This window comes from Anser anser (assembly GCF_964211835.1).
Source record: "Anser anser genome assembly, chromosome: 11".
Lineage (NCBI taxonomy): Eukaryota > Metazoa > Chordata > Aves > Anseriformes > Anatidae > Anser > Anser anser.
Genome location: NC_139732.1, coordinates 12101488 through 12115093, shown reverse-complemented (window position 1 = coordinate 12115093; position 13606 = coordinate 12101488). Strand labels below are relative to the sequence as shown.

The following is a 13606-nucleotide window of genomic DNA, read 5'->3' as shown; positions in this document are numbered from 1 at the left end:
GGGGTCTCGCAGGACAGTTGGGATTTCTGCCCGCTCCCAGGGCGCGCCGTGCTGTCCTGCCCTCCAGGGATCCTGTCTCAGTGGCGATTTAAGCACTGCTTCCAGTGTTGTCTTTGCAAATGCACCTTGGTTCAGCTGTCTGTCAGGGGAATGCTTCTGGGCCGGCAGAGCTGGGCTCAGCTGGGTGTTTCTCGAGTGTTCGGCAAGCTGAGGATTGACACCGGCCTTCGGCCTCACCCAGAGGAGAGCAGGCGTCTCTTTTCAAGCAGCGGAAGGAGTTTCCACCCTGCCTGAGCTTTGCAGGAGTTACCGAGGTGCTGCAAAACCTTGGCTGCTGGGCACGGGAAGCCTCACCCAGGTGACACGAGTTGGGCAGGCCAAAGCAGACAGAGCAGGGTCACAGCAGCAGTGGTGCCCAGCGCAGGGAACCACGATCTGCCCTCAGAGAAGGGAGGTGGTGGCTGCTGGCACGGTGGGCTTGGGGACACCCCAGGAATCAGGATGCTTCCCGCTGGAGCGCTGTCACTACTCCTGGGGCAGCCCTGGTTTCTACTCTGTTTTGTGCCTGTGGCGGGATCCCAGGCAACGGAGCCAGGGTCAGAGCTCGCCCAGCTGGACTAGGTTTTGAAACCCATCCCCACGGGGGATTTGGGACCTCCTGGGTTTCCTCCAATGGCAGCAGAGGCAGGAACCACCACGGTCAGCGCCGTCAGCACCTCCCCGGGTTTCCCAGCAAGTCCCAGCCTTCTGGTCCTCTGCCCTCACTAACAGCCCTTTGCTAGGCTGCCTCAGACCCCCAGCGCTCATCCTGCTGGACATACTCGTACCTGCCCCTTCCACAGTTCTGCCTTTGCAGGGACCCCCACGGACCAGGGAGCTTAGGCTCTCGGGCTCTTCTCTCTGCTTCAGCAGGGGGCTGCCAGCAGAGGTGCACGTCCCCTTGTGGGGAAGGGGGCCCGCAAAAGGGATGGCAGCATGCGGTGGTGCACGGGGTGTCCCCGGGGGAACAACTCCTTTGTGTAACTGGCTGGGAGCACCAACTCAGAGGCGAGGCGCATGCTGCACCCGGGCACCTCGTGCTGGGGTCTGCATGAGCACCGTAAGCCTGCGAGGCCAGCTGGTGGCACGGGCAGCTCTTGGCTGGTCTCTGCCGCTCAGGTCTGCGCTGGGTGCGTGGCACAGAGCAGCGCCAAGCCGACACCTCGGCAAAGCCTGGCGCCTGTCCGGGCCGGGGGGCTGCTTTCAGAGGAAGCGTTCCGGACGTGGTTTCACCTGCAGACAGGACTGCAGGAACGGCACTTTGCTGCGGCAGCGCTAGCTTAGCATTCCTCCACCTGCTCTGGGGGCTGCGCGAGCCCCAGGAGGAAAGCGCGGCGCTCCCCCCAAAGCTCTGCATCGCGCTGGCAGCGGCAAGGGTGAAAACGGGGGTCCCGGCTGGCACGTGCTGCAGCTGGCAATCAGCTGAGGACAAGAGCACCCTGGAGGTGGAAAGTGGCCCAGACTACTTCTATCTTTGGTGTTGTTTCTTTTCCCCCTGAGTAACTCCTCGGAATAAGAACAGCCCCGTGCTCCAGTGGCCAGAGCCACGCATTCAATTCACTCATCTACGTGGATGTCCTCCTTGCCCTGCCAAGCCCCAGCCCCGGCCCTGCAGCACAATGCCGCCTTCCAGGATAAGCTGCACCTTGGCTGCAGAGATCTGAGCAGGAAAGCAGCCTTCTGTCAGGGCAGGCAGGGCGCTGCACGTCAGGACAAAATGACTCTGCCCCTGGAACTCCTAGGAAGAACCTCTCTTATGTATTTCTGGGGCTATGCGAATATCTGGGAAAAAAATGTAATTTAAGGAGTGTATTTCCCAGCCCCTTGCTCTGAATGGGTCCGTTCCATCACCCAAGGACCTACTGGTGATGCCCATCCCCACGGACACTGCCAGGTCACCTGGAAACGCAGAACCATTTTAGCTGGAATAAACTCCTAAGAGTCTTCCCCTTTGGGCAGCACCCACGTAAAGCACTCACTGCAGTTTGCATCCTGCTCGTCTATTTTTTGAGGGCTGCCGAGGAGCAGGGCAGCCGTCACGAGAAGCAGCTGCCTGAAAGGAGGGGGAGGACCGAACTTTCCCCTCCAGGACTTCACGTGTCCTCCAGCCCTCGTGCAGGAACCGCACCGCTTCACGGGACGAGCTCGCCGGGTGCCGCTCCCAGCGCACGGGGACGGATACTGCGCCGCAGAGCACATTTTGCAGCAGCATGTTTGCTCTTTCAAAGGAGACAGTGTTCCAGCACCACGTTTGTCAGCCAAATCTGTGTCAGCGCTTAAAACCTCTCTCTCTCAGGGACGTGCGTGCACTCGGCAGCACCAATGACTGTTGCAGCTACTTGCTTTTCTTGTGTGAGCTGCAGTCTGTGGGAGGGTGTCTCTGTCATGGTTACATTAGCCATGTGCTCTGGGATCTAGAAAGATTTTCCTTTCCCCCATTTACTGCTGTTTTCTTCTCAACTAAAGGGGCGCATATGAATTCTGAACCACTTTGCAGTATCGGCTTCTACCCGCTGCTCCCAGGGCAGCATCCCGAGGAGCCCGCGCAGATCTCCAGCAGAAAACAACCACCCAGCCAACACGGCCTCCAGCAGGGCTGGCACAGCTGCTCAGCGCTCGGCGACACCGAGAGCACCAGCCAGAACGACCCCGGGCAGACACCGCCACTTCGGGGTGGCACAAGCTCTGATTGACCCTCATGCCTAAGAAATGACTCAAATCTTGATGCTCAGCCATGTTCAGGGGGATGTGGGATTGCAGTTTGGGATACTCTCACTTGAGCAGGCTCAGATTTGGAGCTACCACCTTATCCCAGGCTTGTACGAAACCGCGTTTCCAAGGCATTCGCTACGTGCAGATTTTAAGGCACTTAGAAACGATTCAAACACCTCAGCACTCTGCATTTAGCCCCAGCAAAGCAACAACCCCCTCAAGATCACCGCCTTGTTCCTCGCAGGGCTGTCAGGTACACGCACCGCGGGCCTGCTCCCCAAGGACCGCTCCTGAGGTGACAGCCGGGGCTGCATTTCACACACAGACCTAAGCACGCTCCAGGCAGACTCCAAAGCTGAATTTAATGCTAGCTCCCAAATGCGTCCGCTCCCCTGCTTAAGGGACAGGGGTGATTCCCGCAGTCTCATTCAGACGGAGGGCGATCGAAGCACAGAGCTGTGAGGAGCAGGAAATGAGGGGTTGAGCTCAGCCGGGGCCTCATCAAAGCGCCTGGGTGCTCCTCAGCTCCGGCTCCTGCATTTCTGCTCCCAGGCAAGCCGTCCCTAGGAAAGGCCTCGCCCAGACAGCTTTCCAGGCAGCAACCCCTGCCTCTGGGTGTCTAATTCAGAGATGCCAGGAGGATGGTTTTCAGGAGGTGGAAGCTGGGGTGCGGGGGGCTTGAATCGTCTGCAAACAGGCTCAAAAATGCCTCCAAGTGAGGAATCCGGGACCAATAGGTCGGCCCCCCCAGCACACACTGGGGATGGTTTCTGACACTTCTGACAAGGAAAGTCCAGGAGGAGGCGGTGGCTGCAAGAACAACTTCTGCTTCCTAAGCGGTGACGCTCCTAATACAAAAGATAAGCAACATTTGTCATAGGATGGCTATCAACAGAAGGTATGAGTGTTTAAAGGAACGTAAGATGTGACCTGACCTACAGCTAGTGCTTCTCTCCACACTGAGTAACACCTGAGCTAGGTTTTTGAGCTTAAAGTAGGATTTATGGCCACAGATGAAAAATACGCCATTCTCCCCAAAATAACAATTGATGGCTTGACAGCCTACAATAAAACGGCTTTTAAAAATTCACACTGCAGAACCTCTTCTCCCCAGAAATGATCTTAACAGATCCTCCACATTTCTCAAGTGATTAAGACGGTGGAGGTCACGGCTGGGGGCTGCACCCTCTCACTTCCTGTAACCGTCACTTTTTGCCACCGCTTTATCACTGATTTTTTCCACCTCCAGCTGAGGTTGAAGAAGCAGAGCCCCAGCCCAGCAACCCAAGCAGTCGCAGCTCGCCCTCTCCATCTGCTCACCATGCCACAGCTCCCCTGCTGCAACGCATTAATGGACGCGGGTGGTGTCACAGTCCTCCAAAGTGATCTTGGTCTCAGCTACCAACAGCCCTGAGAGGGGCATCGGTGTTCCCTGAGGCCCTGCCACCAGCACAAGGACTGGGGGAGCTGAGGTGAGAGAAGCCCTCAAAGCCAGGGCACAACAAGACGCAGGTCCTCACCTCCTCGCTCACCAACACCTCGGCCAAGCTCTCTCCACACAGCAGCAGCCTGGCAGGCTCTTCTCACCCCCTGCAACACAGCTCAAGAAGGCGCGAGCGATATTTGGGCTAGGATTTAAGGGCACTGTTTATACGTGTTAATATATGCTGCATTTGTCTGATATTTTTGTCACTTGCTAAGCAGGTTGGGGTAAAGGCTGGGCTGTTGAACAGCTTCTACTCTGTGCTGCAACGACACCTCACAAGGCGAAAATTTGGGGCAAGATTTTTGTTAACCATTTCAACTGTATCAGCATGAGAACTCTTTGGTCGTAGAAGCAGAGCTCGTGTTTAGGTTTCTTTACGTTTAGTCTTCTCTCTGAATTCCCTGCCTTATTATCCTCCAGAGAACAATAGGTGAACAAAAGGAGGAAGAAATGCAGCTTCATTCCATTGCATCTTAAACTATTAGCACTTTAACTTATTACACTCACTTCATTTCACATTTTAATAGTAAGAAAATAAAAAGGGGATGTAGCATGAGCTCACAGAAATTCCTCTTCCTCTCAGCTTGCCTTTGAACCAACACAACTGGAGACGAGAAAGCTTGTTAAACCCAGATCCATCACCACAGGAAACTGCAGAAAACGCCACAGCATGAAGGATGCAGAAACCCCTCCAGTTTTTAAGGATGTGCCGTTGCTCACCACCTTCTCCGCTTTTGCAAGCTGCGCTTGTTCAGAGAAACCTCACCCACCTTTCACTGCAGGCCACTCGCTCCAAACTCAACTAAGACGTAAAATCAAGACCCATCCCAACGCAGGGCCCACGGGCACCACACCCACGTACAACACACTCAGTGCTACGGCTGCCACGGCTGCTTCCAGCTTCTGGGGGGCAGCAGGAGAAAGCTGCAGGCAGAAGTTGGTGTCGGTGGGCCGGAGTCCCTGCGGCAGCATCCCCAGAAGCTCCCTGTGGGACAGCCGGCACCACAGGCGCCACCTCCCACTCCTACAGCACGCTCCGCTCGACTGCCAGCCTGGAAAGCTTCAAAACCACTGGGAAAATGCCCCCTAACTCCTGTAACTCTTTGGGATTTACAAAATCACCCTAACTCAAGCCAGCATCGCTGACTCCCCACACAGCTTAAGGAAAGGACCTACCCTCGCAGCCTACAGACCCCTCCCTGGCATGGGCACAAATATCAGCTTGGGCTTTTGCCCCAGCCTCGCCCTGCTGGGTCACTCCTGTCCCCACAGCACCTGAGGGGCTGCGCTGCCCTGCCCGGGCGGGCCTGAGGGCTCGGGAGAGGCTGAGGGGAGGCGCAGGGGGGCTGGGGCTGGCGCCAGCCCTGGGTCGTGGGGACCTGAGGGGACACAGGGGGACCCTAATGGGACCTCAACAGGACACTAATGGGACCCAGGGGGACCCTAAGAGGACCCTAACGGGACCTAAGGAACCCCAATAGGACCCAGGGGGACCCTAATAGGATCCAAGAGGACCCTAATGGGACCCAGGGGGACCCCAAGAGGACCCTAACGGGACCCAAGGGCCCCCCACGGGACCCAGGGGCCGGGGCCATGCGCGGGCTCCCCTCAGGGGCCGGGGGCGGCGCGAGCTCCCCTCAGCCCGTCCCGCCCTCGGCGGCACGTGACGCACCCACGCACGCGCGCACCCGAGTGACGCCGCCGCCGCCGCCCCGGCCCCGCGTTTGAAGTTGGCGCGCGCCCCGCGGGCCCCCCCCCCCCGCCTCCCCCCAACCCCGCCCCGCCCCGCCCTCCCAGCCTGCCCCGCGCGGCCGCTTCCCCGCGCGCCGTCCCCTCCTTCCCCCCCCCCCCCCTCCCCTCCTCCTCCTCCCCTCCCCTCCCCGCTCCGGCCGGCGGCCGCGGCAGCCGCGCTCGCGCAGGCGCACTCCGTCCGCCCGCCGCCATTTTGTGTCCGAAGCGACTGTGGAGCGATTAAACCGCGAGCTGGTGCTGGGCGCTAGCGGCGGCCGCGGCGGGGCGTGCGGGGCGCGGCGGCTCCGCGGGGCCCGGGGCGGCGGCGGCGGGGCGGCGGCGGGGCCCGGCGGCCGGGAGTCGAGCTCGGCGGGGCCGCGGGCGGCAGGTAAGCGGCGGCGGGGGGTTTGCAGTCGCTTTCTCCGGCCTCTAGGTGTCACGATGGGGCTCCGCTCCGGCTGGGGCCCCGCAGCGGCCGCCGCCGGGGAAGCAGGGGGCTTTGTCTCCCTCTATCGTCCCCAGCGCGGCCGGCGCCTGCCCGCCCGCCCGCCAGCCCGCCTGCCACCGCCGCCGTTCCCCACAGCGCGGCGCTGGGCTGCGGCCCGAGCCCCGGGGCCTCGCTTCCCCCGCCGTCCCCCGCCCGGCCCAAGGCCGCCTCCGCGCCGCCGGCCGCGGCCTCCATTTTCTTTTCCTTTGTCTCCGCCGCCGCCGCCCCGCCGGGGCTGACGGCCGCCCCCTCCCCGCCGCGCGAGCCGCCGCCGCCCCCCCCCCCCCCCCCCCTTCTTCCCTTCCCGTCCCGGCCCTTCCTCGCCCGTCCCTTCCTCCTCCCCGCCCTCCCCGCCCCGGGTCGGGCCCGCTCCGCTCCCCCCCCCCCCCCCGCCGCCGCCGCCTTGGGCCCCTCACCCGGTCCCCCCGCGCCAACCTCCGCGGGGCCGTGCCCGCCGCGCTGCCCCCTGCCTCCCTCGCCGTCCTTTGCCGGCTGCCGGCCGCGGGCCCGAGGCGGCGGCGGCGGCGCGTCCCCGCTCCTGCCGGCCGCCGCCTCGCTGCGCTGGCGTGTGCTGCGGAGTGAGAGGCGCTGCGAGGCGCAGAGCGGGACTCGAGCTCCCTCTGCAAGGCAGGCTGAGCAGCGCCATGCAGCACCGGGACGCGGGCACGGCGCGGCTGGGGGGCGCCCGCTCTCGCCGCGCTGCCCTCCCGCTGTCCCCCCCCCCATCCCCCCTCCGGCTCCGGTGCCTCTCGGCCCGGGACCCTCGTGGGGGGGCTCCGGCTGCCCCCGGTTCCCCCCCCCCCCCCCCCAAGGGCTGCCCCGCGGCCCGGCCCGCGGCGGGTTTTTCCCCCGCGGGGTTTGCCGGCGGCTCGCCCGGCTCCCCGAGGCACCGCGGTGGCGGAGCCGGGGGGGCCGAAAGCCCGCCGCGAAAAAGGCTTTTCGCCTCCCCGTCTTGCGTGGGTTTGTTCCGCGGGGGGCAGCGCAGAGCCTGATCCTTCCTGCGATGCGGGAGAGGAAATCGCACATGTTCTGCGAGCAGTTTGCTTTTTGTTCCCTGCATCGACTCTGGGTTTCTCCAGTACAAGGATTAAGGCAGTATCGTACTTTTCCCTGCCTTAGCTGTGTCAAATGACTCTGATACAGGGTTTTTGTCGTGTTGTTACGCGTCTTTTTCTGCTTAATGCAATCCTTAGGACTTGCCTGCTGGTGAGAATGAGCTCGCTTTCCTGTTTGTGACTTCCTATTTTTTTACCCGGTCTTTTTTTTTTTTTTTCCCCTCCCTCAAATAAGCACATAGCCGTTCTTCACCTCCTGCCAGTTGCTGAATTCTGGTAATAAACCCCAGAGGTGTCATTAAAAGTATCTGAAATACTCTGCTTACTGCTTCCAGCATATGTGTTTTTTCTGTTTCAGTGCAGGAAGTGTAAACATTTTCTCAGGTTCTGCAGTTTATTCTAGTTATGCAGAGCCTGTTGATTTTGCAGGAGTCCTTTGGGTATAAGAAATAGCTCTGCGCTGTATCCAAGCTGTAGTTCTTCCATGAGACGCATCTAACCTTTTACGTTAGTACAGAACAAATCATTAAGACTGAAGGAAGTAACAATTTGAGCGTAAGGGCAAAGCAGTGCCTTCCTTTTTTTTTTAGGGTGATAGATTTTCTTTACCTCTGTTTGGCTTTTCTTCTGGATGTATAGGACTAACTCAATTTCAATATCCTCTGTATTTATAGTATACATGAGAAAGATCGTTAAGATGCACAGAGTGGTTTCCCTAATGCTCGTGAAACACTTTGTGGGATGTTTTTGAGGAATAACGCCAGAATAAAAGGCGCTAAATTACAGGTCTTGTACTCTCAAGTGGCACTACGACTGAAATAATATACAGCAGGTCGTGTCCGATTCAGGGAGAGTTTGGGGAGTTGTCACTACAGCGTTAAGCTCGCTGGCAACTCATGCCTACGCTGTTATCAAGGGAGAGAGCTATTTCAAGAACTGCTTTTGGTATTAGCAGGCTGTATCTTGAATATGAACTAATTTTTGTATCATTACCAGCTTTTGTGGCTGCAGGTTGATACCTGCCTGATGTGGTGCCATTGCTGTTGTCTTAAAAATGCCAGAAGCTGACTTGTGTTATTTCTGTGTTTGTTTAGTGCTTATCTGAAAAATCGAATCATACATGATTACTAGCTTGCTTAGGAATTTCTTTTCTTCTCTATAGTACTTCATAGCCAAGAACTCCTGTTTTCCTACTAACGTTTTTGGAAGGCAGGTGTTGAGCTTTGCTAGGCTAATCTGCTCTCTGAGCGGAGCCAGAGTGATCCTTTGCCCTTATGCTCCGTACCTAGGCGAATTCTTCATCTCTTGTAACAGCGAGCTGTGGTGAGCTCTCAGCTCTGGATAGCTCTTCCTGCTCTGTCTGAGCAGCTTTTTCTATGTTGGCTCTAGAGAAGAAAAAACAGAAGAAAATAAACAAGCACCCAAAGGGGAAAGTACATAAAAAAAACCTGTAATTTAGGCAGGGAGGAAGCCAAGACCAAAGTTAGTGTTGTGGGGATGGACCTAGGGCATCAGATGTACCGAAGAAGCAAGCCTTGTTCCATTGGATAGAGGAAGGAGAATCCAGTTTCTTCCTTGCTGCAGCAGCCTCCTGCCTTCTTGACTACTACTAGGGAAGTTGTTTCCTGGCCTTGGATCCGGCATTTGGTGTAACCAGGAGCCTGCCTACAAGCGAGAACAGAGCTGTACGCTTCCTGCAACCGGGCATCGGCTGCAGTGCAGGGTGTTGGGGAGGATGCAGCCTCCAGCCTCTGGGAGAGAGGCATTTCACTGGCATCTTGGAGGCCACTCTGGAGAGGCTAAAATTGTCTTGGATGCTATCCCATTGCGAAGTTCAAGGCTTCTTTCTTCTACCCATTGATTATGTTTGCTAAACCCTCGCATAATAACTTCGTGATTCTCCCTTCCTGGCAACTTGTGCCTCTCTTACCTCTGTCCACCGGAGATGGGATGCCTGAGGGGGTGGCAGAGCATTAGGATCACAGTGCGTGCTCTAGAGATGCTTGCAGTGAGGAGCGGCCCCGCTGCTACCTGCGCACGTGTTGACTGAGCTGCGAGTCTTCAGCTTCCACAGTGGAGATAAAAGAAACCCAAGCTTCGACTTGGTGGCTTTGTTTGCCTTAACTTACTGAACTGTACTGATTTATTTGTATAACTGTAAACCTCTGTTCATCCGAGTGGCTCTAGTTCAGATGCCTGGTCCAGTCTTTGTTGTGCTAAACCTTGACATTTCAGTACGGTGTCCAGCTCTGCTGCTCTGCAGTGCTACCTGGTCTTTACATGTAGATCCATGAAATCCATTAAATCCCCCATTTTTTTTGTTTGTTTCAGACTATATTTACTGCTCATAAAAATGGTTCACAACACTGTTTTTGTGTTTTTTCTATATATCTTTTTTCTGAAATTTCACATCTTTGTCTTATGGAAAATACAACTCAGATGTTGCTTTTCCTTGTACCGGAGGATGCTTTAATTTCATCTCAAACCCTCTGTTCTGCTGCTTCTCCCACTTCTTGCTAATAATCCGTCCTTCTCCAGGAATTATATGGCATGCGCTTGTTCTAGACATACTTAATATGTAATCTAAATAGCTGCTCAGCTGAGTGATCTCAGTATTTTTTGGTTAACAAAAATAACCTTGAAAAGGAGGGTAGAATACATAAAAGGTGGGTAGTGAGTTTTATTTTCAGGTCATGTTAACATTCAGGTACACTGACTAACTCAATTTTGATGTCTAATATAAATTACAGCTAAGATGAAATTTTCCTCGGTGTTATAAAAACTTGGAAGCTATCAAGTCTAAATGTCTTTCCATTATGGTTCTTGAGGGTGAAAATACAGAAATAGTACAGAGGCTGTTCTCAAGAACTGTGGTGTTACCGTGCATTACTTGGGAGACCTGTGGTAGGATGGGTTCCTGAAGAGCTGTTCTGTAACTATCCCTGCAGATGAGTGTGCAATTAAAAGTTGTCACCCAGATGTTTAGCTGCACGTTTTATGTGAAGGTCTGATTTTGTGGACCCTTCAGTTTCAGCCCTCCCATGTTTTACCATCAGTTACCCGTGGATTTTGGTGTGCTGTGGGAGCTGATGCTAGGAGACTAGGCCGGGTATGTTTAAAAGCCCAAGATGTGCAGTGTTTAGTTAGGATGTTCTGGACAGGTAACGCACACAAGGACCACTGCAGTAGTAGCGGTGCGGCAAGCTGTGTTACAGGGTACTTGCCTTGCATCCCGCAGTTCAGGGGTGTGTGTGTGTGTATATATATATATATATATATACACAGGCCCAAGTACATGCTACTTTGTTGGTCAGCTGTCAGCATCCTCTTACTTCTCTGCCACAGAAACAAAGCCCTGAAGTTTTTAAAGCCACCCAAATGTAAAGGCTGAGTAAAGAGACTATGAACTAAGTTTGGGTTATACTGAAAATTTTATTTAACCTCTCTTCTTTTTTCCCCAGAATCTAAAAATTTATGTTGACATCATTGAACTTGTCAAATGCTAACAAAACGGAAGCCAAAACACAGATTGTTTGGAGCATGAAATATACCTTTGTCTGTACTAATATGCATCAAGATTAGAAGCTTGTATGTCTCTGAAACATCAGCAGGTAAAGTAAGCTATCTGTAAGCTAGAGGAGAAGTAACGTTTGTTATGTATTTGGACCAAGTTACTTTAATGGGGAAGTCACAGTAATCCTTACTCCCTCTAGAGGTATTTAGAAATAAGTTGCAGCTTCTGAAATTCCTCTTCCTGTTTTTTTTTTTTAATTATTTTAATAAAATAAAAATACGTTAGTACATTGGGAGGGGAGAAAGATGTTTGTTTTGGCCAGCATGTTTTTTCCACTTTGATCACTGGAACCTTCCTAGCTGTAGTATTGGAAGGAGTATTGCATAGATGATGTACTTTGGAATACTAAGGAAATTCCAGGAAACTGGAGAAATGCTGATACAGCAGTATTAGAAGGAGATGAAGCAGATGAACATGACAGCAAGTGATGTAGTGCTCTGTGGGGACATGTGAGCTACCTAGGGTCTTTGACCAGCACTGCGTGATGGTAGCGTGTGTGCGCACACATTAATGCCAGCTCTCCTAGTAGTTAACAAGAAAGTAAGTAATTCATCCCAGTAAAGAAGGCTTTCAGGAGACCAGAGCTTGTTACGTTTACTATTTGACTTTTGTAAAAGTACCTCTGTGGTGAGGAACTCACAAAACAAAAACTGGTACACAAAGTCAGTAAATGCTATGCACTTCAGGGCTATACAAGACAGAATAGTTTCCAGGGAGGTTTGGCAAAAACTGGGACTTGTCACAATTTTTCATTACTGTTTTTGTGCTAGTCCAATTTAGAATTTCTTCATGATAAAATTGTGGTTCATGGAATGGCAAACAGTGATAAGGCAGCAATCGTGACTGTGAGGTCGTCGTTCAAATGTGTGTGTTAAGGCTGCCATATGTAAAGCTATACACCTGGGAACGAGGAAATTCAATTGAATTTAAATCAAGGCAAATGGTATCCTAGAAAGCAGTGGCTAAACTGTGTTTTGGAGTTTAATGGATAAGCAGCTTAAACATGAGTTTCCAAGGTGATGCTGTGACAAAGAAGCTAACGTAACTGCCAAATGCGTTAATGGAATGAGTGGAGATAGCGTTCTTACCTGTATGGTGTGGGGTGAAGTCATTGTCATAATACAAGGTACAGCTCTGGCACCAGCACTTAAAAATAAAATAAATAAAAATGTTGGCTGCAAGGATGAATAATCTCTAAATTGACAGAGAGCTGGGAAATATTGCCATGCAGTAAAATGTTAGATTACTGTGCAGCTTCTCAGCAAAACTGAGATGTGACTTGATTAGTCCTCAGATATACCCACTGTTATCTTGCCAGGGAGATTAGTGAGCTTTTTTAACCTTGCTGACAAACACAACAAGAATTTGTAGTCAGATAAGGTCAATTTACAAGATGTAGGTTTTTCACAGTGAAGGTGATTAACCGCTGGACTGTGTGATATGAAGAACAGTTGTGCATTTCTCCATTTCTCAACATCTTTGAATCAGGTTTGTGGAAAAATACTGAAAATTGCTTCAGTCCACTGCAAGGTACTGAACTTTTTTGTGTACACTTTAAGAACTGTAATTCACAAGAGGTCAGGCAAGGTGATCAAATGTGGGTCATCACGTTAAAGAAAACAGATGGGGAGCAGTTCCTCGTGTTCATCTTTTGCCAGCTTCCCTCTTTTTAAGTAGAGGCTTAGGACTTTTCAGTGGGTATCTAGAATATGAACAAGCCAGTAAAATCATGTGAACGTGAGGAAGTAAGCAGGTATTTATGTGGATCGGGGGTGTCTGAAAGTAGCGTCCCATATGTTTAGTCCGAGCCTGTGACTGTAAAACTCTTTTATCTGTGGCTATAGAATGAGGGAGCTATTGGTGGAATAAGCGTTCCTTCTTTGCTGCCAGCTCACGTTCAGCTTGCTGTCTACCACCAGACCTAGGACCTTGCCAGCAGAGCTGTCCAGCCAGCCAGTCCCAAGCCTGCATCACTGAAGGGGTTCTTCCTTCTCTGGGAAGGGACGTGTCATGGGATGCCCTCAGTGAGGGTGAAGCAAGGTGGTTGGTATTGAATCCAATTCTGAAAATACAGCTGTGTAAAATCATTATTTTATATGCATTTTGTAAAAAATACTTACTGAATCATTTTTATACGTTGTATTTATATGCATTGTGTAATACTTCATATGCAGTGATCCTTGTTTTAAAATGCATGCTGAGTAAATATACTGAATCAGGAAGGAAACTAAGGAGAGTAAAGCCGTGGAAGAAAGAACAAACAACGTGTAATAACTTGAAGTTGTGATAGTGCCTCACGTCTAGAGGTTTGACAGTTTGACATTTGCTAAGCTCTCCAGTGTTACAGCGAGTAGCCTGACAGTGGACTAAGCATCTCTAGGTGGAGATAGCTGAAATTGTAAGGTACTTTTCATGTCTTACATATGTTGGAAAGATGGTAAGGGGCAAAAGTGAGCTTGAGAATCATCTCAACTGTAGTGTGAGCTTGCATACAGCCCGAGTGTTCTTCTGGCTGGTAGTTT

General features: G+C 52.9%; 2 protein-coding genes across 6 annotated transcripts in view; one reads left to right on the top strand and one right to left on the bottom strand.

Annotated features, from left to right (window-relative positions):
* Positions 1-1761: 1761 nt before the first annotated feature.
* LOC310905344 (uncharacterized protein) lies at positions 1762-8548 on the bottom strand (the record flags this gene model as incomplete). The annotated part of the gene is made up of 3 exons (XM_083851516.1): positions 1762-3599; positions 6872-7569; positions 8530-8548. The coding sequence occupies 3 exons, from the start codon at positions 8546-8548 to the stop codon at positions 3315-3317; spliced, it is 1002 nt and encodes a 333-aa protein (XP_083707642.1). The 3' UTR covers positions 1762-3314.
* The window catches only part of CTCF (CCCTC-binding factor), a 37304-nt gene continuing 29905 nt past the window's right edge, over positions 6208-13606 (top strand). The window contains exons 1-3 of one of the 5 annotated variants that reach the window (XM_083851968.1): positions 6208-6356; positions 10972-11121; positions 13004-13127. Coding sequence is in view for 1 of the 5 variants with exons in the window: in XM_083851967.1 (XP_083708093.1) it covers positions 11101-11121 (21 nt within the window). In the remaining 4 variants the exon portion in view is untranslated. Of the gene's footprint in view, positions 6357-10971; positions 11122-12928; positions 13128-13606 lie in introns of all 5 variants that reach the window. The other 4 variants (XM_083851969.1, XM_083851970.1, XM_083851967.1 and 1 more) reach the window with 4 other exon arrangements.